Raw genomic sequence first — 27,520 nt, 5'->3', positions numbered from 1 at the left:
TGCAGGCTGTGTCTTCAGAGACACGATTTTAAGAACCCCTGAATGAAAAGGGACAGACTGGGGAAGGCAGGCACTGCCACGGGCTTCCTTTGACAACCCCCATTTCAGTGTTCTTGGCCACAAGAATGGGACAGAGCGGGAACACTGGGAGAGCAAGAAGGGGTTCAGAGCAGAAAAGCTGGAGGTGGCCGTCATCCACCTCATTGCGTTAGGGGGACAAATGTGAGATCAACGTGGGACTCTCATAAAGACGCGGGAGTTAGGTGTTGCCGTTTCTAGGCACCCTGAGTAAGCTGACTTCCCACTCACTCACCGGTAGCAGAGTGCAAGGAGTTTTCTCAGTTAACTGCCACACCCAACTACACTGGAATATCCGCGTTAATGCCTCTTCCCAGGAAGTCCCAGAGCTTTGGGTCCTAGAGCCTGCGGTCCTGTACAAGTTCCTAAAATGCTGCAGTGGGCGGGAATCACGACCCTCCCAGCACGGTGGACGGGCCAGAGAGCCATTCGAGAGTTTCCCACCACTGGCCACACGGAATGGACACGGCGAAAACCCGCCAGGCTGGCTGTCACACACAGCTGGGCAGGTCCCCCTGCCGAGAGCCCCCGGACTTCAATGGGAGCTCTGTCTTGCACAGGCGAGACTGGCCGGGCAGAGGGGTTAAGACTGAGGCGATTATGTCCGCTCGGGGAGGAATTTGCGTCTTAGAATAGTACCATTGTTGGGCAGTGCTCAGCTCACCGGAATGAATTTAATAGTGTCCAACGCCCTATTAATTTTCTTCAGTGACTGTATAAAACCAGAAGGAAAAAAAAAAAAGAAGCCACCAGGCATGAAATTGAAAGCGCCGCCGCCAGGCATGCTCAGCAGCGGGGTTCACCGGGCATGTAAGGTGCACCCGCCCCCAGCTGTCCCACTGGTGAGACTGAAGTGAACGTGTCTGGCACGGGGCACCCTTCCCCGGACACCTTTCCCCAGGCCCACCCTGTCATATGGCTCCCTCTCCTTTTGTCTCTTTTCATCTTTTAACCATGGAAACGAAGTGCACCCCTTTGGATGCTGGGCCAGCAGTGTGGGCAAGAGTGTCTTCAGAGACCAAGTCTTACACGTTTACAGAAGAACCACATGGGGGACCAGAGACTGCAGGCCCTGTGACAGGCACTCGCTGTCCCAAGCCCCTGATGGGAGGTATTCCTGTCACGATTCCGTGTGTAGATGACTAACTGAGGCACAGAGAAGTCCCAGGACCTGGCCCTGGCCGAGCTGGGATGTGAACCCAGGAGCCTGACGTCAGGACCATCTGTGCGAGTCACCTGAAGTGAGGCCACCTCACTGGCCTGGCACAGGCCTCCAACCACAGTGAGGGAGGTGGTCACCCCTGCCTGCGGGCAGCAGGGTGGTCCCCAGCCACAACGCGGCCAGCTCGTGTCAAGGAAGGCAAGTGGGCTACTACACAGATTCTGGAATACTCCTTTCTTTATACTTGTTCATTCAGCAGATGTATGCTCAAATATGACTCTTTAGTTAAAATACTAACGACAAAGATTACCCCTGGAGGAAGGGCGAGTTTACATAGAACTGGGTAAGACAGTACTTCAAAAAAAAAAAGGAAACTTGAAGATTTCTACAGAAAAGGGGCTCGGGAAAGAAGTCCTGGAGGTGCTGTGGCTCCCACAGAGCCACTCACCCCCCGGAGGCACCAAAGATGCCGGCGGGCAGAGCACACACACAGGAAGGGATCCCTGCCCGCCGGCAGGCATCAGGGACAGAAACGCACCTTGGAAAGGCCAGTCTTGCACCCACGTCGTGGCGTGGCTGTGGCTTCCGTGTGAGACCCGCAACAGCTAAAGTTTCTTTTCTGGACAGTTTCAATCTTCCCCCAAAGAATTCCAACCTGCCTGCATCCCAGAAATCTCGTGAAAATAGGATGGGAAGGAGGAATCAAAGTTCTCGCTGGCAAATTCTTTTAGTAAGAAGCCAAGAAGAAAGGAAATCACAGCAGCGGGGAAGAACCAGACACACAGGCCCCCGAAGCGGCAGGGAAGCAAGACTGTCTTTTCAAGCACGCTCCACAAGCTGCCCTGCAAGAGCAATCCGGCTCCCCTGCAAAGGGCTCTAAAGGGTTCCTATTTCTGTTCTTGGACCCGTTGACAGAAAATCCCAAGAAAAAAAGAGTCAAGCATTAAGGCCTTCCTTGGAGATGTCTGCGGACCCTGGGGAGCCGGAGAACCAAGGGCATCCCAACCTCACGGCCCCCGCCGCAGCCTGCAGGTTTCAGGGGAAATTCTAGGGGGGTTTGTGCATTTTCATGAAGAGAAGACGACAAAGTAAATTCCAAAGCGCAGCAATTCCCCCGCTCCTCCAGGAAAGCGCGAGAACAAGGCTCAGGACGTGCACGGGAAGGCCGGTGTGAGGCAGGTGTGAGGCTGACGCTGCGTCAGCTTTACACCCGAACACGGCAGTCAGCTGCTCACACGCACCAGTGGCAGCTTCAGAAGGAAACACAACTGTAGCTCTGTTACTTTTTACTTTTAAAAACTGTGTATAAATTCATTTTTCTTCTCCGATTGCCATTGTAAACACATCGTGACAATTTCTAACATTAAAGTTTTCTTAATAAATGATTTTCAAATTGTTGATTTACAGAAAAGCTGCCAAAACAGCCAAGTTCCCCACCGCCTTCCCCCAGTCTCCTGGTTGTTACCGTCACGCATCACTCTGGCACGTTTGTTCAGTTAATAAGCCAGCTCTGGCGCAGCGTCATCGCCTGAAGTCCCCACCCTCTTGGGACTTCCTTAGTTGTTCCTGAACGCCCGTTCTCTCTCCCGGATCCCACAGGACAGCACAGGACGCCTCCTTAGGCTCTTCCGCAGGGCACCAGGGTCTCGGACCCCCTTGCTTTGAGAACCTGGACAGTTCTGCAGAGGACTGACCAGGAATTATGCAGAATGCCCCTCTGCTGGCGTTTGTCTGAGGTTCTCCCCTCATCAGACCGGGGCCATGGGTTCGCACAGGAAGACCACAAAAACGCCATTTCCCTCACACCAAGAGGTCAAACTACCCACATGACCTGCAACTGCGGGCGCTGGCCTTGTTCGCCCGGCCCCTCCTTCCAGACCCCAGCAGCCTTCGGGGGCATCCCTCAGCACTGCCCGCACTCTGGCAGAGGAGGGGGAGGCTGTCACTCACATTTTCATAATCTTTCACATTTCTTTTTGAAATTAAAATACTTTTGTAATTTACTTTCCAAACAACGATGCGTTTGTTGAAATGAACAGTCACTCATCTATCTGACGAGAGTCACTTTCCAGGCATCCTGCATCCGAGAGGGCGAGAAATGCAAGTCCCTCTGTGACTGCACTTCTGTCAAGGTGACGGGTTTCTCCCTGTTCTGCCCGGGTCACGGGTGGCGAGTGCCTGGCACGTCCCCGAGCGCCCGGGCACACCGTGATCACTGATCACCGCTGGCTCCCAGCACACCGATGCGGCGCCGCGTGTGGCATGGAAGATGACCATAGTGACAGACAAGCTACAAAGCAGAGCAGCACAAGGTCCGCTCACGTGCGCCTGTCTGCACCAGAAAAAGCCTACGAGGGTAAGACGAAGCTGTTCGTGCTGGTTAGCTCAGCAGTCAGGGGAATGGTCTTCTTTTCCTTTTCTGCTTCTTTACCCTCGTTTCCTATAATGATCATGTAGTAGTTACATGCCATTTAAAAGTTCTAAGCAAAAAAGGTATAGATTGTCAATTTTAGTATATCTGCCCCGATGCAAAAAGACACGTGCTCTTGTACCGGCAGAGTGGCTCTCGTGAAACCACGCTCCCGAAGGCGGTTCACTTTGCCCAAGTCACCCACAAGGCCCACCCTGATCCTTCCCTATGACCTCTCTTGACCCAGAATAATGTACTTCACCTTCCAGGGCTCTTGTTGCCTTGGGGCGTGAACTGAGGCGCAGAACGGCGTTGGAGCCCCTGCATCACTTAGGTACACCATTTCCTAAAAAGTGCAAGACTTCGTCCGCACTCCGGAGCCCACGCCCCACGTAGCTCTGGCTCTGCCATACTGGGCATGGCACGTTGCGGCCAACAGCTCTAAGTGGCTCTGATTGCGAAGGTCGTCTGAGAGGCAAGGCCTGCTGTGCGATGGTGGGCACTACAGAGTGCGCAAACCCCCACACACACCAGAACCCCTGTCTGGGGCAGGCCCTCTGCACATCTGGCTCCCAAACAGAAAGCTCAGAGGAGAAGGACGTGCAGTTTCACTTGGAGTTCCATCAGGGAAACGGCAGCAGGGCAGAGAGTGCCCCTTCCCTCACGGTCACGGCCAGCCAGAGGGAGGAGCACCATGCTCCCACTGTGCTCTCTACAAGCCGCTTCACTGCCGGCTACCGGTGAGCCTGCCTAGGCAAGCGGTGCTGCCATGCGGCTTCCGTGATGAGCCACACCGCACCACATCCCTTGGAAGTTGGTAGAAAGCCCTTCAGTGACTATGTCACTGGAACACGCCTCGCCAGGAAGAAGAGCCGCTTCATGTGACTACCCTGTGAAGAGGGAGCCACGTTATCACAGCTCTGTACTGCACACCTTCCCAGCGAGTGGAAGCCACTGAACACTCTTGAGAATGACGTTCCACACAAAGCAGAAGGCATTCTGGAAGTTTCAGAAGATTCCCTGAACGCCTCCTTCCGAAGAGAAAGGCGGAGTAACGGGAGAGGGGAAAGGGGAAAGGAAAAGCTACCTGCACGAACACCTTATGCGTGGCAGGCTGCCCAGGGCCTCGGCTCCGAAGCCCACAACGCTCCTGCAACTTGTGCTGTGTTTGCAAATCAAGTGGTTGCCACCAGGGTGTGAGCGGGGGCCGCCTCCACTCCCACGCCACCGGCCTCAGCCGCCTGACCTCGGGGATCTGGGCGGCTGCCTCTGCCGTCAGTCCTTAGGGCTCTGCAGAGAGACCAGTGGGCACAGGGGCAGGCGCTAGGGGAGCCGATTTCATTTTGGTGTCACACAGGCCCACAGGGAAGAGCTAGGTATAGGAGACAGCGGGCACAGTTCAGGCTGCAGGAGAGAGCAGAGGGGCAGGGCTGGGTTCTGCCTTCTGCTGGCCGCTCCATCCTGCCCGATCCCATCAGCTGGCACCACAGCACCTTGCCCGGTGCAGAAGGGAGTCAGAGAACTCGGATGACAAAGCAACCTCAGGGGTCACCGCCTCATGCCCTCACTATGTGAGCAGGCCTCGTGAAGAGTCTACAGCTCAGCTGCCTGCATCATGCACGGACCCACAGGTCTGCATCCCGGCACAACTCGCCCACAGCGCATCTGCTCGCAGGCCCTCTTCGGAGCCTCTGTTATTTCACATGCCAATCACACGCGCCTGATGATGTGATTTCTACGCCCTGGAAAACCCTAAGCAGCAAATCAGAAAACATGCAGTAAACAAACCACTCACAGACAATTCTTCAAAACCACCAGGAAGAGAACCAATAGAGTCTAGCAGCCAACCGGAAGTCATCTCACGGGACAGACCCTAAGGACGTCAAGGATCAAATGGTGTGTGCCCGGGTGCGGCACACATCCCGCTTTCCCTCCTGTAGGCACCCGAGTGCACACGCAGCACAGGAAGACACGCGAGAGAACACATGAGAGAGCAGGAGTGGGACGCTGGCACTGAGTATCTGTGTGAAGAGGCATGCACACGCACACAGGCGTGTATGTTTTAAGTTCTGAGATTTTAAAGGGTAGATCCCAAACTACAAAGCTTAGCCAGCCAGCATGGCTCCCTGCCTGGGATTTCAGGGCATAATGACCCTAAGGGGCGGTTCTGTTGCAGCACTGACAGCCATGGCTTCGTCGATTAACAAAAAGCAAAACAAAACAATCCTCAACAGGGAGGCCTCTTTCTCTCAATGATCTTCCTACCCGAAAATAACTGACTTCCACCTGGAGACCATGCGGGAGCGCGCCTGATGACACGCAGCTCCTGGAGGAGCACAGTCCCACGGGCTGCGAGTTACTCGAGTTACTGCGCAGCCCAGACTGAAAGGAGGGCCAGGTCCTTTGAGCTCAGCTGCTGGACCCAGAACTCACGTGGCCTCACTGATGCGCCGGAAGCCGGGATGGAGGTGGGGAGCAGGGAACGCACAGCTGGGGGACCGAGACCTGTTGGCAAAATTACTTCGGTGCCATTTTGTCACCAGTAGGAGAAGAGAGAAGTCCAACCACGATACGAGTGCCAGTTCATTTGGCTACACTGCCCGTCCACCATCGTAACCATCGCGCTGATTTTTGTGATTTCACATTACTATGATTGTGGGTGGTTGGTTAAATCTGGGCTGATGCAAAATGGAGGGAAACCTATTAGTTTAGTAATTGCATTTACCTGGAAAATAAATGCTTTTAAGCCTATAGCCCATGGGAAAAAGCCGGAAAAGGGCTCCAGGGACTGAGGTGGATGGCGTGGCCTCCTGGGGTCCAAGTGACACCCCAGCTCACTCCCCAAAAAGACACAACCAGAGTCACAGACTGCACACAAGCCGTGGGAAGGTGGAAACCAGCACTAAATAATTTCGAAGTTCCGGCAGCTTGCGAGTGTCCACACTCGTGCCAGGGAATTTCCTGGTAAAGGCACAGGAGGAGGAGACGCCCCAAGACAGGCGGGGTTCACAGTGGACACCTCAGGTTCTCCATGGCTGACGGGTATGGGGGTGGTGGTGTGGGGGCTGAGAACAGAAAAACACAGCCGTGAAAAGCATGCTGTACTATGAGAAAGGGGCAAAAGAAACAAGGGGCATCCCCAAAAAGGCAAGGGAAGCTGCCCTGAGTGCTGTGGTCTTGCAGTGGCACAGCTGTGTGGGGGGTGGGGGAGGCACCTCTGTCTCTGCGGGTCTCTCAAACAGTGCATTCCCGTGACCCCGGGACAACTAAGGACACTCATATAAAGGGCTTAAACTACATTGAGGCTGTAACTACATGACTTCTTAGAAATGCACCCTTCAAGCCTGAAATATAAATAAAACTAAACCTAATTTACTTTACAAATGATTTAAAAGTGTCTCAAATCACACCAAAGCCTTACTTGTATGTTACCCTTCAAGCCCATGTATAATAGGAAGACAATGAACTGGGTCTATCGTGCTAATTACACATCCTTTCACACAGATTTGCCCACCACTCTGACACACACACCAAAGCGGGGAGCTGTGAAGACATACAATTGAGAAGATGGCGCAATGCTGTGGGCAGAACCACAGGAGCCCTAGAGGGAAAACCCACAGAATTATCTACTGTAAACAGTATGAGAGGTTATTCAGAGAAACTAGACAGGAACCCACTTCACCAGCGTAAACCTACGTCAGCTGACACTGGGTGACACTCACAAACCAGCCGACAGAAAGAAAAGAAGACGGCATTTCCACGCTGGGGATTACAAACCGGCAAAGGCAGGAAGCCGGTTTCTAAGGAAGGAATTAGTCTCCAGCGACAGAGGGGCCACTGCAGAGACCCAGCCCCAAGGACGGTGGCCTTGGATATGACGAGGAAGGTGATGCGTCACCAAGCAGCGCTTACGGCTGGCCTGGAAGAATTCTTGCAGGGACGCAGGCACGCAGGCAGGGCCCCCTTACCTTTCCCATAGAAGAACTTGCGGTAGTAGTAGGCCCCCAGGTCGATGTGCTCGATGACGTAGCGCTTCACCTTCTCCCTGTGAATGGGCTGGTTCTCTCTGGGCACTTCCAAGACCGACACGCCTGCGTTGGTGCAGTGGGAGCTGAGGGAGGATTCGAAGGAGCAACTTTCCCCGGCACTGAAAGATGACGAGTTGGCCCTCGACAGTGCAATCCTCCGGTCCCCTTCCCCTCCTATCTCGTTTCTGAAGTAAGGGCAGCTCAGGACGAGGTCGTTACTTTTCCCGTCACCCTCGTCAGCATCCAGGTTCTCTTTGGAGTTGAGGTCCTCCTTGCTTCCCAGGGGGGACTCGCAGGGGCCCGTCTGGCCCGCTGGCATCTGAGTCTGGGACGCGGCAGAGGCCCCGGTGGTCATGTTTTTCCTTTTGCCCACGTTAGCCCGTGTGGCCATGGCTTCATTGATGTTAAACAAAATGCTCTGGACATCATAATGTGCAAAACACCGCTGACAGTTCCACGGGCGAATGCCCCGCTCAAGACGACCATCTTCCAGGTCAGACGTGAACTTGAAAGTCTCGTGTTCGCTTTTAACAGTGCGCAGCTTGCGGAAGAGGGACGTTTCCACCGACTCCGACTTTAACCTCCGTTTGAAAGGCTTGTCCCTGTCTCTCCCCATGAGGAGGGCTCTGTCCATGTAATCTAATCCTGAGATGCGGAGAAACTCCCCTCGAGAAATCTGTGCTGCCGCGTGCAGGCTGGGCGAGATGGCGGGGTCGCAGGAGAAAAACTCCGGGAACCCAAAAGGGGCCGGCACCTTGTGGTCGTAATTCTCTACGCGGTACCCTCTGAGCATCGCGAAAAAGTTCTCGCCGGACAGGCCCTGCCGATCGATGGAGGACGTGCTCCCATACTCGCGGTGCAGGGCAGCCCCGGTGTTGGGGTTCACCGCATTTTGGTCTAAGACGTCTTCAGCGTCGATATCGCTGATGGTGACGTCGCTATTGCTTCTCTGCCTTATGGGGTGAAGTCCTCTTTGAGGAGAGTGAACGTAGATGTCTCCGAGTGTGTACTTTGCCTCCATGAAGTCGAGATCAAGCTGCTCCTCCAGCTGGCCGTCGCTCTGGCCATTTTGCCCATTGTGCATAAGGGACGTCACACTGTCATAACTGGTCTGCGACCGGCTTTCCCACAACCCCTTGCAGGCCAGCTCCCTGGAGCAGTCCTTTTTAGGAGGCCACTCAGACACCCTGGCTCTCACCCCCATCTTGGGCACGGCTGGGGTACCATTAGCTGGACCACCGCTCTCGCTGGAATTTGAGGCATTTAAAGACGTGGCAGGTCCCATGCCGCCATTAATGGCTTTAAATTTTCGAGCAAAATAATCATCAGACTGCATGATTCTGGGAGGGTCCTTGAACTTGGAAGAGGCCCTGCTGAGCTTGTGCTTGTCCTCTTGCGACTGCCTCGGGTCGCTCATGTCTACCGAGGTCAGGAGCTCCGCTCTCAGCAGGAAGACCGATGTAAATCCAGTCACATTGTTATTTACAACACAATATTAAGTGAAGGTCTAAAGGCTTCTTCTAGAGTTGTATTTTCTCTTGTTAACCGAAAGCAAACAGCATCCTCAGAGTGCAGCTCACCCGAAACCAACTTGCATCTCAGCTGTGACAATTTGTACACCTCCGTCCTTTTCAGACGGACTCCTTAAGACATCTGGCCGTGAGTACTTCCTTCACCTGAATTAAAAAAAAACAAAAACAGAAAATAACCATTAACAATGATCACAGCTCAAGTTCAGCACATTCTGCATATGGTTTCTGATGTGTCCTCCTCCCCTCCATCTGCCACTTCTAGTCCCCCGGTGTCACAGTTTCGGGTCCCTGCGCCGCTGCTGCCCTTCCGCTCCCCCTGCAGGAACACTCTCCTCACCGCTCTGCTCGGCTGGGGGGGATTCCCGACACATGGCCAGGCCCCCCCCAGAGCCCTGCCCAGCACACACGCCTGCCACCCCCAGCCCGCCTCTGAGCCACGCGCAAGTCCACACCTCCTCTGAATTTCTGGTTTACCCAGCAGTCTCCTCCCCTACTAACTTCAAGCTCCACTAAGCCAGGAACTATGCCTTTCATCTCGGTATCACGTTATCTACCAACGTGGCCTGGCTTCAACGAGGCAGTCGAGCAACATGTGAACTACTTTAACAGTAATGCAATGGCTGTGCAATTGCTTGAGTGTTACCATATTTTCTTTTTCAATCGTTAGACTCAGAATGTCCATCAGCAAAATGGTCAATACCAGGTGTTAACGAATGAGTTTTCAGAATGCTCGCCTGCAATAAACCCGCAGAGATTCCCCATAAAGCGAGCAGGGGTCCTTCCAAATTTGGCGTCCTTACGAATGTGGTGTCTGAACAAGTCCACCTGTGTAGCTCATTGTGCCTCTCCCACCTGGACAAATGCGCAGGGTCCAATAAAGGCGGAGTTTAAACACCACAATCTACCTCTGAGGGTGGCAGAAACCAGGCCTCGTCAACTCTTCTATTGCAAGTAATTCTTTCAACTTACTCGTATTTAACGAGACAAAAATATTTTCCATTGTATATTTCCCCAGCACACGGGAGCCTGGGAATCTTAGTTGTTGGCATAAGAATGAAAGAACAACTCTACTTCCTCTGAAAATGATGATGAGGGCGTCATACAGCTGATCTCCCTGAGTTTCCACCAAAGCATGAAAAATAACTGCAGGTCAGTTAGAAAATGCTGAAACTCCAACCAGCTGAACAGCGTAAGAGCTCTTTCCAGCGGGCCCTCAAAGGCTTTGAAAGGAACGTGAGGCGGTGTCTTAGCCAAGCAGGGGGTTTCTTCTGGCGGCAGCTTGCTTCCCCCCCTACCCCCCGGAAACACACCAGGCTGGGCATGACAACATGCTCTCTGTTCCCAGGGCGGCGCCGTAACTGAGGAAACAGGATGACAGTTTGGGGCGTGGCGAACAGAGCGCGGGGACGCGGTCAGACGTTCCCGTGCACAGAACAGACCGGAGTCTGCCGCTGGCTCTCAGAAAAGGAAGAGACAACTGGGTCACACCTACTGCACCAAGTGCCACTAGGCCGGGAAGGACGGCAGGTGCTTCTGAGTCATAGTGATTTCCCATGCAGTTTAGGTCATTATCAAGTCCCTTTCGGAAACTGAAAAAGTGACAGCTGAGATGTGAATACAAGGCCTAACACCCCTCTGCTAAAAGGGTGTTTGACTTTCTGCGCTGGACTTCTGTGTAATCCGTAAGTTCTACCAGTAAGTGCTGCCCACAAAACACCCGAAACACCTGAACACTTAGGAATGCCTTCTGAAGGTTAGCAGAGAGCTATGCGAATTCTCAACGGGCAATAATCCGATACTCATTCCAGGGGCAGACTATTAATTTGTCAGTATCCTGTTACAGAAGGAAGACCCACGCCCTGCCCAGCACCCAATTCCAAACTACTGAACTGTGTAGTTTCTAGAAACATAATCAGGAACTAAGTACTTGAAGGAATTTGGAAAGAACAAACCGTACCAAAAGAAACGGGGAGAGGAGGAATGAAGACAGCCGAAAGCCGAAAGCCGAAAGTAATGGACGGGGGAGGTGCAGGTGGGGGAGAAAACTTAGGGTGGACAAATCCAAAAGGTAGTTTCCTTTAAAAAGGGTTTAAAAAAAAAGATATATCCTTTTCTAAGCCTGAAAAAGGAAAAGAAAGAAGAAGAAGAACAAAGAAGAAGAAAGAATACGCAAGTTTAAAAGTGAGAAAGGAGGCATGACCACATACAAGAGAGATTAAAATATAATGTTTTAACTAAAACTAATTTTAAAATAATCCCTTGAACAACATGAACAGTTGAAAATCCACCTGTAACTTCCAGCTCCCCCCAAACTTAAGTTGGTTCCAGGCCCCCCGGACACCCAAACCCGTAAGGCTCAAGTCCCTGACATGGGACGCACACAGCCGGCCCTCCACGCCCACGGAGTCCCCTCCGCAGGTCAAATGCAGTCCCCGTGTGCGCCGGGGAAGTCTGTACACAGGGGACCCCCGCGCTCAAACCCAGCTTGTTCGAGGGCCACCTGCGTAAGTCTGAAGGAACGCACCACAAGCCACTCCAGGGCAACGCATGTGAAAACACAGGGAAAGTAAAGATTTTCTGCAAAACACAAATTCCCCAAACCGACCCAAGAACAGAAATTTTAAGTAGATACATTACCACCACAAAGACTACCATGGGCAGCCAGTCCCTAAATGAAAACACCACACACACACACACACACACACACACACACACACACACACACAGAGGCACCATAACCACGACTTTGAAAGTCCTTTGTCCTCCTGTCTGAGGGACCAATTACTATGAAAAGCACTTAGCATGGAGCCCCCTTCCTGCCTTTCCCGTGCCGCGGTGCCCACTGCCAGCACCACCAGTCACGTGGCACAGGCCCGTCAAAGCCGCAGCTGCCCGGGCGCGGGCACAGTCAGGACTCTGGCCACCCCCGGCCCAACCCTCGGCCGCCAGGGCTGAGCCAACCAGCGTGTCCCCACAGCGCTAGCCTGCTCTCTGCCTCCCACACGGAAGCTCTGGGGTTAAGCCGCTGCCAGTAGATGGAAGAAGAACACAAACTTAAACTGGGATTGGCAAGGACGACACACACACTGAGCAATTAATTCTGGAAAAACTACCCACGGTGTTCACATTTGAATAGCTATCTTCCGAGCTTCTACCTCCCTTGACTTTGCTAACCTTTTCACTGATCATACAGACAATATTAAACATACAAAGTCTTTATTCCACAGATCTCTCATAGAAATAGAAAAGACCAATGTGTTGTCACAAAATAAGAATGATTCTTAAGAAACAAATCAGAGAAGTCATTAAAAATAGATGAATGTACGCTGAATTTTATTATTACTCTTGCCGAAAAGCGCAAATGCCATAGCAAACTCAGCACACCAAATCTTTCCCCAAGGAAGCCTTCGGAGGATTCGTCGTGATTTTTAAGTGTGATGAGAACAGTAGCTCTAGCGGGCAGCACTGATGGTCCCCAGTCTGGGACCCAGTTCCCTTTCTTCTGAATTCCTCTGGGGAACCACACTGCTAAAACCCTGTCCTTCCTGCGGAGCTAATGCCACCCCTACCACGTGACTCAGGTCTGACCAATGGGTGTGCTGCCTCCTCTGGCCACAGCTGGTCCAGGGGTGAGCCGGGAGCCAGTCAGGCCAACGACAGCCCTCCAGGAAGGGTGACCCCGACACTGGGGCTATGACCCTTGAAGTGCTCAAGCGACAGAACGTAAATGTGGGGCTGCCAGGGCTCACCTTGCTGCTGTGACCCAGGAGGGGGACACGAACAGCCTGCGCACAGAGCCCCGCGTGGGAAGGACATCCTGGGCTCAGAGCCCCTGACCCCGCCGGGCCTGGAGCCAGTTCTACCCACGGGGTTCTTCAGTCGCCTGAGCCTGCTAGTGACCTTCTTTGGGTTTATTCACTGGAGTTAGATTCCTGAGCGGTTCGCACCAGGAGTGCTCAGAGGCTGTGCTTACATTTAACTGAAGACTGAAGACAGGGATCCGACGAGCACAGCTCGGCTGTACTGGGCTGCGCAGACCGCCCGGTCCCTGAACGAATGAGTAAAAATTACAGTTCCAGCACCTGAAGCCAGTATCCAAACCAGCACCCCCTGGGCGGGATACCTGCCCTAACACCACAATTATATGCCCTCTAACCTGCTATGCGTGTGCCACGAACAATTCAGAGCGTTCAAAGCCGCCTCGGCAGAAGCCCAGCAGACCGCTTTGTGCCGCCTTATCCCTGCCTCAACCCCGGGAAACGTGTCCCAGCTATGAGCGCTCCCCAAGGGACCCTCTCGCATGACAACATTGCAGAGAGCACCTTCCTTTTAAAAGTACTCCTAAATGTTACTAGACACTAACTGGTATAGGTAGCACCTTCCATTTAGAAATATTACTAAAATACTTATGCTTTTAACACTGTGATAAAAATAAAACACATCAAAACAATCATACAATTTGTTTTAAGTAAAATAAATTAGAATACTAATATATGCAATTTTATAAGTATTATAGTACAGGGAGAAGAATCCACACTGGTGTCTTTAAAGCACAGGCATTAATGAGGAGTGGCATCGGCTCCGTACTAGGGAGAGAGGCAGAAAGGAAGACGACAGAGGGTGAAAATCAGAGTGAGCGCTGAATGACCTCCGAATAACCCAGACCTGGAAGAGGCGACAGGCCGTTCCCAATCCCGATGAGCAATAAGGAGCCTGGACAGCCAGTCCTGCTGCCATCAGGCTCTGTCCCCTCTGAGTCGAGCAGAGCAGCAGACCGTGTGCAGAACACTGTCCTCCCTGAGGGACACCAGCCGGCTCCCTGGAGATGTGGGTACGAGCCCACAAACGGTACCACCCCAACAGGACAGCAGATGGAAGCCACGCTAGCAGAGAACCTGGGCGAAAGGGCGCCTCGGGTCACAGCTGGAGACGAAGCCGCAGGAGCTAGGAGCCCCGCACATGGCCTTTGTCACAGACAGCTGCGGCCAGGCCCTGCTCTTCCTCTCTGGGGTCTGCTGTCCTTCCATCATTCCCACAGGTGTTAAACACGCTGGCTACGATGGTTTTAGACCAGCAAATGCAATGTTCTTTAAAAAAAAAAAAAAGGTCACGGTAATTTCCCTCGAACTGCAGAAGTGCTCTCTCACGAGATGTTAAGAAAACTTAATGGAAGAGACTCCCCCAGCCGTGCGTGTGGTACCACCCTTACTGCCCACTCCCACCACCTTCATGCTCCTTACGAGAACTGGGCAAATTCTATTTGTCCAATAACTTCACGACTAAATTAATTCTCACTGCTAACTCACTGTGGCTTAAAACATTAAACATCAAAGAAAATGGGAGGGTCACTTAATTCCTCCCCGAGGACTTTACAAGGAGAGTGAATAGATGCCATTCTGCTAAGTGCTGTACGTCAGATGGGGAGACACAAATACTGCACAATCTCACTCCCAGGACGGATCTTTTTAAAAGATTAATTCATACATAGAAAGAACAGATCGGTGATTGTCGGGGTGGGGCGTGAAATGAGCAAAGGCAGTTAAACAGTATAAACTTCCAGTTAGGAAGGAATGAGCTCTGGGTGTAAAATGCGTACAGCAAGGTGACTATAGGTAACGATACTGTAGCATGTATTTGAAAGTTGTTTGGGAGATCTTCAAAGCTCTCATCACAAAAAAAGTGCAGCTGCTGTGGTGCTAGATACTCACTAGACTCACTATAGTCACTTCACAATGTATCCAAATAGAGAATCACTACGGCGCACACCTGAAACCAATACAATGGTATATGTCACTTACACCTCAATAGGAAAGACAAAAATTCCCATGCACTAGGAAGTCTTTTTTTAAAAATAAAAAGCAGGAGAACAGACTAATCTGCAGGGATGCCCACCCGGACACGCCCCCCACCCCCGGCCCAGCTCCAGGCAATTCCCCAAACGTGGACGCCAACCATTTGCCGGACGGAGGAGATGCTGAGTTCTTCATCTCAGAATGGTTGCTAATTCACACAGATCTCCAGCGGCTTTCTCCAGTTTCCTTCCTTCCTTCAAGTTCGCATTTTCTAAGTATTCTTACATTTCATCACATTCTATGGCTCTTGCTCCCCAGTAAAAATTGAAAATTGTTACCAGCACTCGGTGGACTCCTTTTAAAAAAAATGACATGTGAACCTGTGACCTCACAGGTAGTATGGGGCGTCCTTGAGTGAGGACTGGCTAGGGCATGCGGTGACCAACCGGGAAGTCAAATAAAAATTAAAGAACTTCAGAGCTTGGAAGAATAATCTGTTCTCATGTTAATGGTCCTGATAATAATTTTTAAAGGCCAGCACAGAAATGGAGAAAATGTGATACTTAAGCATAATTGTCTTTAAATAGAATGTTTTCAAAGTTTTCCATGAGACATTAGTGAGCCTTTAAGACCAGTATTATAGTGATAATTGAGCCACTGATCAGAACTGCAGCTGTAGCAAATGGACTGAAAACCACAAAAGGCACCAATTATGAGCCCCGTTCAAGGGAAAAAATGGTTACAATTATATGGAGGATTTTTAATAAAGTATAACTACCGTAAAAACGCGTATTTTTCATCCTCGCATCCCGTCAGCTCTAATACTACCGTGTGTAATTGGGCAGGGAATAAGAAGAGGAACAAGCCACCTCCTACCGTCTCTTGGCCAGGAAGGGGTGGCAGGCAGCGCTGAGGAGCGCTCACACTCCACGTCTGACCGCCAGGTATCATTCGCATAAAGTCACCACCACGTCGGGCACATGCAGCCTGGTATTAAGTGATGTTATGGCTAAATAACCATAAAACAATCCATTAACTCACATTCATATCATAGCAGACTGCTAAATAGAGACGGTTTGATAAATTGGCTATTGTAACAAAGGCCATAAATGGATACTGATGTTCAATAATAATCATATTGCTGAGTTCTAAGCTCTTGGTAGATTCAGACATGAAAATTAGTTCTTAGTCATTTATCTTGAACTAAACATTGGGGCGGTACGAAAGATAAATATTTGGGGGCATGAGAATATGAAAAAGAGCAAAAATTCTCCTCTTTGGGGTTTTATAACATGGGGTAACCTACCATTTCTGAAGGAACATAAAATAATCTTTTCTTGGTGGAATATTCACATTGGTGTTAGACAATTTCTTAAAGTATTCCACATTGCTATTTGGAAGAATTTCAAGTCCCCACAAAAGCTGGTCCCCGAGTGTAAAGATTTTTTCATCCGGGCAGAGCAGGAACCCCAGTAAAAAGTGCCGGGGGGATCACACTCCACTAGAACTGCGCGTTATGACCCCACTGTTCAGTGGATTATAATCCGTGGTAAACAGAAGGCCCAAATCAAAAGTCTGCCCGGTGTAAGCTCCACGAGAGTAGGTCCTGGTCCATCCCGTTCACTGCCTGTGCCCAAGCCCCCATGGTCGCGCCTGGCACTCGGGACTAACTGGCATCCAGCCATGGAAACTGATGTGGCTGCAAACCCAAGTACCCCAAGGCACTGGGTTGATGTATTATCATGACTTGGGCCTGGGACAAGGCTCTCTTCTAAAGGTTTTTTTTTTTTATTTTAGAGAGAGAGAGGAAGGGAGAGAGAAATATCCACTCATTGTTCCACTGATCTATACAATCACTGGTTGATTCTTGTACGCACCCTGACTGGGGGTCAAACCCGCAACCTTGGCGTATTAGGACGATGCTCCAACTAACTGAGCTACCCTGCCAGGGCCACAGTGATTCTTGATTCTCTCTGGTTTCCTTGCTGGCTCCTCTTCTGGTCCTCTTCAAATGCCCATCCCCCTCAGGGCTTATTGTAAGCTATATTGTTCTTTAATCCCTGCATTTCCTCGTTCATTTCTGCTCGTTTCACATGCCACCTCTGTGCTGCTGGCTCTGCAATCTACCCACAAGCCCAGACATATGGGTAGATGTGGGTAGATCCTACGCAAAGCTACCAGGCTGGGATCGCTTCCACCCTCTGCCCACCCCCTTGTACCCGCACCTGATCCTCCTCCTCAGCTCAGGAGAACGGGACCGCCATCCCCTGCCACCGAGGTCCAGCACCTCAGCTGAGCCTGCCTTCCCCTCACGGTCCACGTCCAATGTCAGGCTTGTCAACTTGACCTCCTGAAGGTTCTCAAATCCACGCAGACCTGGCTATCCCAACTGCCCCCACCACAGCCAGAACCACTACCTTGTTCTTCCGAGATTATCAGAAAACCCTTCAGTGTTCCCCCGTTTTCCTCAGGGTAGCACAGGTCACCCACAATTTGGTGCCTGAGTGGCTGCTGGAGCACCACACGCCTGGTTTGTGCACCCCGCCCTTCACCTTCTTATGCAAGGGGCTTGCACGAGCTGCCCCCACTGACCAGACCCTCTTCAGGACTCCTCCTTCGTACCTTGCTAACAGGTGTTTTTAGACATGCCCCAGCTTATACTCAGGGTTCTTCTCAAATCTTAGCGTTGGTGCGAAGTTATCTTAACTGGGGGCCCCCGAGCATCCCACACCTTTCCTCTTACCACATGGTGTAAGAGAAGCACCCCACACTGTCTGATGCCTGCCTGTTTCCTCGTCACCATCCTCCTCTACACCTGAAAGGCACAGACGCGGCTTTCACCTGGGCACCTGGCACAGACGCAGGCTCTGCCATGTGCTAGCTGAGACTGTGGCAAAGTTACTTCTCTCTGAGCCTCAGTTCCTATCTGTAAAATCGCAACAACTGTATCTATTTTTAATGATCCAATGAGATCTTGATGCAAAGTGTTCATCCCTCTGTTTCCTATATAAAAAGTTCTAAAAAATTAGCTGAAAATTTTGACTTATGAATTTATAAAAGCTGTTCACATATGAGTAAACAATCACTGATACACTCACTGACTTAAAATTGAGCAATTAAAATGAGTAAGATACGTAATAACTATCGCTAAGGAGCACAATCACGTTTCGGAAATATGCCCTAACTGCTTCATGCAAGAAGAACAGGAACTCGGAACAATGACTGACTGGCAACAGCTAGGCTGACTCTGTAAGAGGCAACAGCAGCTCTCGGAAGGTAAAGGAAATGCCCAAAGCAGTCAGCAGTCGGCCTGCTCTCTTCCCAACCACAACTTCTGTTTAAATTATTTTAGGAACTTCATTGTATTACAATGAGATTATTCCGGAATTTTTAACTTTTCATGTCAAAAAAAAAAAAAGCAGAAAACAATTCCTGGTAGTAAGCTGCTTTGGGTATCCATCCATCCATGTGAATGTCAAAAGTAGGATAAACAAAGAGCTATTTTGTTAAATGGAATATTCTGATCATGGAATTTTTTTCAAGAAGACAGAACAGCTGTGGGTATTGACTGTTCCCAGGGCATCTTTTAAATCGGAGAGATAAAAAGGGACGGCCCTGCACCTCTTTCCCTCAGGAGGTTATTAGTTACCGCACTTTTTTCAGCAACACGGCCCCAGAATTGCCGATGACACGGCAGGAAGTCAGACGTTTCGATTAATAATTTAAGCTGAGCCGTTTGCATCGTAGGAAAACACAGCAAAAGAAGAAAAGAATTTCTACTCAGTGCCAACCGATTGGGACTGTACTTTTGTTATTTTCATTTCAAAATCATAGAGATAATCTGCTCTATTATTTAGATAAAGGTGTGGTGATGTGGGGTGACAAGGAAGGTTGGAACCTGAGCATTCTTTAATAACAACCTGGAAGGCAGAGCATGGAAAACACACTCTTAGGGGTCCCTCCCGTTGCTCACCGCCGAGGGAGAACCCTCTCAGTCCCTGCCGCTCATCCCATTAAGCACCAAACCCACAGTGCCCACGGAACAGCAGAATCAGTCACTGCTATTGCAAGCTGAGCTGAACGTACACAGTGCCCACCTTCAATGCACGCTTTGTGAAAACGCAACAAGTAAACCGAAAGCCATCAAATCTGAAGATGCTTCTTTCTGCTGAGCACAAAGGGCATCAAAGAAAGCCTGCCAATCTACACAACAGTGCAGCATTTGCGTTTTTACAAATAGTAATTTTAGCCGCAAATATGTAACAAACTCCATTCACTAATCACACACACGCAAAGCCATCTTCGCACTGTTCTCAGGTCTATTAGAATTACAGGAGACTTGAGTTTTGTGGAACAGCTTTATGAGGTTTGTTATCTGATACAAAAAACCTTTTGTGGGTCCGGTTTAAAGTAAGTGCATTCAGTTCTTTTCCACACTGTACTGGAGGCGGGGGGCCCGGGGGAGCATTAACGATGAATGAGAGCCTCCTAATCCTCAAAGCTTAGCTGGGTAAGATATGCACATGCACAACAAGCAGAAAAGAAATGAAGTTAAAGGAAGAGGACCGCGTTCTGCTAGTGTGTTTCAAAGGCGATCTGCGTGCCCGCGCCCACACGCGCTCCGTGCTGCCGCGGGCCTGTGGAATGGAGACCCCGAGAGCTGCAGAGGGCACATCCCTGTGAACATCAGCAAGGACAACCGCACAAGTCCCTTGACGCACTATTTGTGCACCTGAAACACCTCCCCGGGAAACGAGAGTGGTTGGGGGAAGTTTACACAGAAAATACTCACTCCAGAACTGGGAGAATGAAGAACTTGCAAGAGTGTTAACGACCAGGGACCAGGTGTAAATACGGTGTTTCTGGTAAATACTCTACAAGGGAACATTGACACAATGTATCTTTGAAGAATGTACATGAATATTAGAATATTATATGAAAGGAGCCAAAGACAGAAGTTTGTTTAAGGTCTATAGACATAAAAGTACCGCAAAGAAATACCCCGATACTGTAACAGTGGTTCCCTGCCACAGGTAGGCTTCCGCGAGCTTTTTGCTTACTTCTTTGTATTTTTATGAAGAATCCAGATTATATACCTATATATGAACATGTAAATCCACACACGTATAAAAACACTTTAAATTCAATAAATTAAAAAAATATTTTGAAAATAATGCTCCATAAAGCCAATACACATTTAAATTACACAGGGAAAATTTCCCTTTTTGGATGAACTGAGATGACCGCTAGCTTTGCCTGTCCTACCTCTGAGGCTCAGATGCCTACCTGAAAGTGAATGCCACTGTTGGATGAGTAACGCCTGTTGCTGATTAACTGGAAAAGCATGTTTTTTATAGCAGGTTTTCACAAAAATATGGCCCTGCATTCCCACACTGCAAATTACTTGTGCTAGAATAACATGTCTTACGTTAGCATACACTGTTACGTGCCTCGCACCTCCAGTGACCTTGAGCCCTGCAGGCAGCAGTGTGCTGGGTGGCATGACGCTGCAGAACGAAGAGACGTGTGTCCACCTCTGAGGACATGCCCGCCCTCACGGAGACCCGTCCCATCTGCAGGACAGGGGTGTGTCTGCCTAGCTCCCCTGAGACAGGTGCTGTGGGCCCCGTGAGGAGGCACACCAGCGCTCCGAGATACCAACACCTTGCACGCAGATGCAAGGATGAGCAGACTCCCACTCGGTAAGTGAGCATGAGGAACCCACACGGTCCAAGTGGTTTGCTCCCATCTAGCTCCACAGCCCTCCCCTAGTGTTCTGTCTGCCGCAGCAAACCGGAAACTGGGGGAATAAGAAGCCCAGGGAGAAGGTGGGTCAGGAAGGACAACTGGCCAAGCTGCTGGGAAAACTCTGATGAAACAGACTTTATTGCCTGTTATGTATGTAAAATGTTGCTACTGGGTGTCAGGCTGACCTTGTACTTCTAAGCCCTTGGAGAACATGTAAACAGCTCCACTGAGCTGCCGGGGAGAAAACAGACCTGGCCCCAAGCTTGTCCCTGCACTGCACGCTCACAGGGACCTGGGACCCCAGCACTGCTGGGGTCTGACACCCTCGGCAGTGAGTCCCACGTGAGTGCATTTCTAAGGGACTCCATACCCACTGCTAGAAGGTTCTTCCAATTCCAGAATCTATGTACAAGCATCTGAAATTTGCCCTGTGCCAACTCGACAATCCTGAAGTTGGGCTGATTCTTAAAAGGTGGACTGGGCAGCAAGTCCCACCTGGCCCTGCAGCCCCTCACTCTGCCATCTGAGAGACAGAAGCCATGAGTGGACATTAACATCCTCTGTGGAGGCTGCAGCTACAACCTCAACCCCAACCCCAGGAGCACGGCTCCCGGGTCCCTGCAGCGAGGACAGTGGAGGTCCCTCCAGGCCCCACAGCTACTGCTCCGTTCTATCCCAGACCTGGCTTCCAGGGGCTGACCAATCCAGACAGGGGTGCAGCCACCTACTGGGACTGTCATGGACAGAAGACAACCTAGCTTCCTGCTTCCCAGAAGGAGGGACACGAGTAGACCAATGACGTCGTGGGTGAGAAAAAGGGTTATAAACACTTGATGTAAGGCCACCACTGAGTCCACTCTATTTGGTAACAAGCCATCCTGGGAGAAAACAGGAGCTTGGGCACAGACACTGGGGCCAGCTAGCTTTACCTTGAACAGTCCTGTCGTGTTGGCCAGCCGCGAGACAAGCACGGTCGGCACTCTAGGAAACAGAGTGTCTTGCAGAGCTCCAGAGTCCAATTCAGAACTCCGTTAGTGGTACCTTCAGGAGTGGCCCCCACAGTGCGCTTCTTTACCAAGGCATTCGCTGCCAGGGCTGCATCCCGTGCACTGGCCAGAGAGCATTCAGCTCATGCACCGAGGCGCGAAGTCTTCCTCAACAGACCTTCAGAATTTTAGGAGTATGACCCGATGAAGGCTCCGTGTGAAAGGAAAGTGAAACCACTCTCAACTGCAAACGCCCACTAATTACCTTGGCCTGATTGGTGTTTTAAACTCCTAACGCCCAAGATCTTTGCCTGAAGAAAAAAAGTAAAAGAACGACCACCTAACACAATCACTATTTTATTAAAACACCAAAAAAAAAAAAAAAAAGCACCAGTAAGAACCTGGTTTCCTTACAAAAATTACAGTTACAGGAAATCACTACTTGCTTTTAACTTCTAGGTTAATGAAGAGAGAGAGATGCAGAAATTGCAGTTATGAAAATCAACCACAAGAAGGTGATCTCACGTGTCGGCCAGCAGACCCAAAGCACCTGTCCGACCAACGACATGCCCTTTATCACCAAACGTGCACATTAGCGTATTCCACTTACTTAGGGATTTACCATTTCCAGAAATATTTTATGTTTGTCGGATCCCAGGAAAACCTCCGAAGGGACCGGAGAGGCTGCTCTCCCATTTAAGGAACAATCTTAGGACAATTAAGTAATGTGCCTTCAATCAAATGGCCGTGAATCAAGAGACAGACCTGGGACCCAGGCTGCTTCACTCTTTCTGCCGTAACTGGTAGCTTCTCACATTTACATGTGGCCTTTAAAAATTAGGAACAAAAGTTACTGATTCTGTCGGTCAAAAGAAGCCACTCTAATACAAATGTGGTAACTTCAAGCAAAACGAAAAATAGCTATCTGTACTGTTTTAAAGTCCAAGGACATTGTTTTGGAGGAATGCAGGTGAGGGCACACACAGGGAGGGAGAAAGGGAGGGAGGAAGGATGCTTTCAGGCCTGCCCCGCCCTCCAGAGGCGGCCAGTCTAAGGGTCCTGGTGTGAACAAGGCCACAGCTCTCAGGTTCCTCCTTCAAAGGTGGCAGCTGTCCCTTTGCCCATGTGAGCACCAGACTGAGAGTGAATCTGGACGTGGGCCTCGAAGAAGGCGGCAGCCCCTCCAGCCCGGCATGACCAGAGCAATCTCCTCACGTGCCCAGCTCAAAATCAAATACTTGACTTGGGGAGCTCACATCAAGTACTTTGAGCCCTGCTGGCGCCTGCCAGTTATCCAGACATCCCGAGAGCACCTCCGGCGTTGGACCGGCAGAGCAGGCCAGACACGGTCCCAGCCAGAACAGAGCCGGGAACATCAGCACTTCCACGCCACCACTAACAACAGCATTTTCACTGCTCCTCTGGTTTTGCCTCACGGAAACATTCTTTCTTTCCTCGTGCCAGAGAACACTGTCTAGTGTTTTGAGTATCAATCGCCTACTTGGACTCACGACCATGACATTACATCTGAAAGGGGACAGATGATCTATTCTGACACCCTGGACTATAGACCCAGAGGTGAAGGGATCTGCCTAAGGTCACAGGACGCCAGGAGCAAAAAGGATTTCCTACAGGGGTCCCAAAGGGCTCACTGAGAGTCCCTGCTCTTTTTCCCTTTTACTGGAATGTGGTGGTCCTGAAAATGATTGATTTGGGGCCACACACATCTCGCTATGGCTGAAAAGATGGGTACAACCTCCCCTATACACGCCCACTCTACGCTTTTGCTTACACATGCCCCGCCCCTGGCTGGGAAAGCCTTTCCTCTTCCATTGGAAGTGACAAAATCTATCACCTCTGACCCCTTCTTCCTCCAACTCACTCTGGTTTTACCTCAAACTTCACCCTGAAAGTACTTTGTGTTGCTTGACTTTACCGTGGCCTACATCATATCCATCCATGCGACCAAAACCCACTAAGCCCCGCGCTGCACCCAGAAGGACGGGCTCACGGCTTGCCGGAGACCAGCTGATCTCCCAGGTAAAGCAACTAGATGAGCGCGGGCTCCGGAGGGCCAGAGCACAACGTGGCCACAGGAATGTCCCCCGAGGATTTCCTGCTGTTGCTCTCGGCTCACAGGAGCTAAAACAGTGTGCGAAGTGGCGCACCTCTTCTTCCACACTCTAAGGTGAAAAGCCCACAAACCTGGAGAGTCAAAGGGGACGTAGCTAGAAAGGGTGTCTAAGACACCACAATTCTCTTCTCTCTCTCGTCATCTGCAAGGAGTGAAGGCTTGAAAACTTTACTTATTTTCTCATGGGAAAAACAGCGGGCGGTGCCAACTTTGGCCAACAGAAGGCAAGAAAGAGCAGGCATCGGAGGTCTGTGTCCTACGCGAGGCCCTGGCCTGTGGCAGGGGATGTGTCACAGGCAACAGGAAGCCTCATCTCCCCTCCCCCTGTGACTGATTCAGTCGGAAGTCCCTCCTACCCAGTCACCAGGGTGACCCAACCTGCTTTGCCTGTGTTCACTCCTGACGGACCAGAACTCTCTTCCTGCCTGGGGGAAGGAACTCCATTTACTCCGCCCGTGCTTCCAGTTCCTGCATACCCTAGCACCCAGTTTTTCTTTAAACCCGGGTGAGTCCCTCCACAAAGACGCAGCACAGCTGGAAGGCTTCTTGCAACTCAGGAACCAAAGTCTGAGCAAAAAGGTGAGTAATCCTTTCTAAGAACAAGTTGGGGGTAGTTTTGACCAGTGGTTCCCAATTTCCAGAACTACCTGAAGGATACTTTTTTCTCCCCCCACCACTGCTCCCTACCCCAGCCAAACCCACCTCCCTCCCCTGCTTCCACCCTCCCCCTTGGTTTTGTCCATGTGTCCTTTATAGTAGTTCCTAAAACCCTTCCCCCCACTTTCCCCTCCCCCCTCCCCTCTGGCTTTTGTTAGACTGTTCTTAATTCCAAGGTCTCTGGGAATATTTTGGATACTTATACCTAGATTCCTGCCCTGAGACTCTGGTCCCCAGGGCCTGGGGTGAGCCGCGGGCCCACGGCTTTCAAAGCTGACTCCCAAGCACAACCAGGGCGAGAGGCCTCAGCTGTCACCCGGTTCCAACAGGTGAAAGGTCGGGTCAAAGGAGCGATTCCAAGATCCTGGCGTCCCCGCTCTCAAGCACTGACACGTCTTCTGCGCCCATCTCGGAGCTGCAGCCCAGGCAACCTGGTGACTCACCGTGTCTTTTACTCAGTTTCGAATAAATGAAACCTGAAAGTGAGAATCCTCTAGAAGCCATTTAATTGAATCCAGAACACTAGACGTTTCCATTCTAGTGACAGTAGCTGGGGTTTGCTGTGCTGCCAAGATACACTTTAACTTGCAACACTTCGTGAGCGTTTTCTGTGCACCAGGCACATTCTAAGGACTTTTCAAGCATTAACTCCAATAACCTATGTGGTAGGAGTTATTATTACCCCCATTTAAAGTAAGACTTCTCAACCCCACACCCCTGCCCCGCCAACGTGGCAGTTAAGGCCCTTCCCAAATTTAGTTCCATTCTACCACGACCGTCCTCAAAGTCCCCTTGCTGAAGAGACTTCGGAAGTCAGGTCCCGGGGGGGGGGGGGGTGTGGGGGAGAAAACAAGGAGATGAGCCTGGGCCCAGACGAGCCCTGTGTACCAGGTGCCATTCTCCTCTGTCATCAGCTGCGTCCGGGGCTGGCCCGCTGGGTTGTGAACAGGAGACTGCAGACTGGCAGGGGGCGTGGGTCAGGGGTCCTAGAGGCCTGCCCGAGGACCAGTGCCACGCCGGCTGCTGGAAAATTGGCCGAGGAGAGTGTGTTAAAAACACAAATTCCTTAGCTACTCCCCCAGGAATTCTGGCTCCTAAGATTGGGCGTGGGGCCCCCAGACCGTTTTGAACAAGCTCCTCAGGTGTTTCTGGTGTTGATTCCCCTTTGGGACCCACGGGGTGGGAGAGGACTTCGGAAAATACACAGCGTCACACAGCACAGGGTGTAATTAAACCGCTCAGTACGAAGCGGGGCTAGCAGTTGCCCTTTAAAGCACCCCCACACCTCCTTCCCCACAGCCCTGTGACTACATCCACCAAAGGGCACCCCTCTCCGCGTGCTGGAGCCCAGGGCCCGGCCCACAGAATGAAGGGCCCCTGCATGGCTGGAGTATAGCGCCATCGGCCTGAAGCTCAGGTCGGACGGTGAGATGCACGCACTGAGAGAGAACGCAGAGGCGAAGTTTGAAGCCAGAGCAGGTGTCCTGGGGGCCGAGTTCAGTCCAAACACAGGAGAGGACACAGGCAAAGCGTCGCTTCGATCAGAACAAAGCTGGTGCATTCGTGGAGGCCTGAAGCAGGCACAGAGAGAAGAAAACGATGTCACACACTCTGCTGGACCCTGGTCCACAAGACACACCTCTCACACAACTCCCGCTGAACGAGGACGCTGCCGCTGAGGCCTCGTAGACAGACTCCTCCAGAAGTCGAGCAATGTGTTCAGTAGCGTGGCGAGAACCCAACAGCAAGTCTGCCTGCCTGCCCCCGAGTCTGTGCTCCTACCATGGAGAAGTATTCATTAAAAAGCATTAGACTCAAGTAAACGGAAAGACATCCTATGTTCGCGGACTGGGAGACTTCCTGTTGGTAAGACGGCTGCTACCTGAAGCGATGTGCAGATACAATGCAACCCCTGCCAAAACCCCAATGGCACGCTTTGTGAAAAAAGAAAAGTCCATCCTAAAATTCAAGGAATCTCAAGGGACCTCCAAGAGTCAGAACAACCTTGAAAAGGGGAACAAAGCTGGAGGCCTTTCACATTTCACAAGCTACCACACAGCCACGGTGCAGAAAACTGGGGTGCTGGTTTAAAGACAGACACGCAGACCACCAGGTCAGACTAGAGAGCCTGGAAAGAAGCGCTCGTGTGTGTGGTCAAGTGGCCTCCGACAAAGGTGCCAAGACTCTCCGAGAGGGGATTGACAGTGGTATCAGCACACGGTACTGGGACCACCGGACACTCACATGCAAAAGTATAGAAAAATTAACTTAAAACAGATCGAGTGGATCTCAATGTACGAGCTACAACTGAGAAGTTCACAGAAGAAAACATGAGGCAACAGCTTCATGCCCCTGGACTTGGCAATGATTCATGGGGAATGACACGCCAAAGCATAGGCAGCAGAAGCAAGGGTAGTTAAGCTGGGCTTCACTTCACCAAATCCAAAGCTTCTGTGCCTCAAAGGACGCTTTGGACAGAGAGCCAGGAAAAGGCGACTCGGAGGAACAGGAGTGTCTGCAGACGATATTATCGATATTATCTGACGGGGGGAGCTCCACCAGCACACGGGCATTCCCACCGAGCAGGCTGCCTGCACTGGGCTCGGCCGTCAGCGCGTCCCACCCATCCCGGCAGACTGGCCATTGTAGCATCTACCTCCAGCCAGGCACTCGCTGAATCCCCGCTTACTATGCGCCCTGCAGACCAGAGATTCCAGTTCCTCACAACTGCAGCCCTTCCCTCCTCTCCGTGAAGTGTGTATGAAAATGTATCAGCCACACGGAGCACCTGCAGGCTTTGATGACTGGAATACATCGGTTGTGACCGGCAGGTTTACACTCACAGTCGGAAGTGGCAATTTACACTCATCGGCATAAATATGAGGGGGCAGGATGGCTTCCACTGACATCAGGCAGGTCACGACCCCACAGTAACACGGAAGACACGGGCCCCAGTCACCAGGCTCCAAGCAGTGAGTTTGGGTCCAAGAGTC

The 27,520-nt window shown here is 51.1% G+C and overlaps 1 protein-coding gene across 4 annotated transcripts in view; it reads right to left on the bottom strand.

Moving 5' to 3' along the window:
• The window catches only part of SIPA1L2 (signal induced proliferation associated 1 like 2), a 189,151-nt gene that overhangs the window by 84,351 nt on the left and 77,280 nt on the right, over positions 1–27,520 (bottom strand). For 3 of the 4 annotated variants that reach the window (XM_053912459.2, XM_053912461.2, XM_053912462.2), the window contains exon 2: positions 7,619–9,354. In XM_053912459.2, coding sequence (XP_053768434.1) covers positions 7,619–9,095 — 1,477 coding nt within the window. In that variant the 5' untranslated portion in view covers positions 9,096–9,354. Of the gene's footprint in view, positions 1–7,618; positions 9,355–21,679; positions 21,890–27,520 lie in introns of those variants that run through there. The other variant, XM_053912460.2, reaches the window with a different exon arrangement.

The sequence above is a fragment of the Desmodus rotundus genome, chromosome 10 (genome assembly GCF_022682495.2).
Source record: "Desmodus rotundus isolate HL8 chromosome 10, HLdesRot8A.1, whole genome shotgun sequence".
NCBI classification, from domain to species: Eukaryota; Metazoa; Chordata; class Mammalia; order Chiroptera; family Phyllostomidae; genus Desmodus; species Desmodus rotundus.
This window is presented reverse-complemented; position numbering and strand designations above follow the sequence as displayed.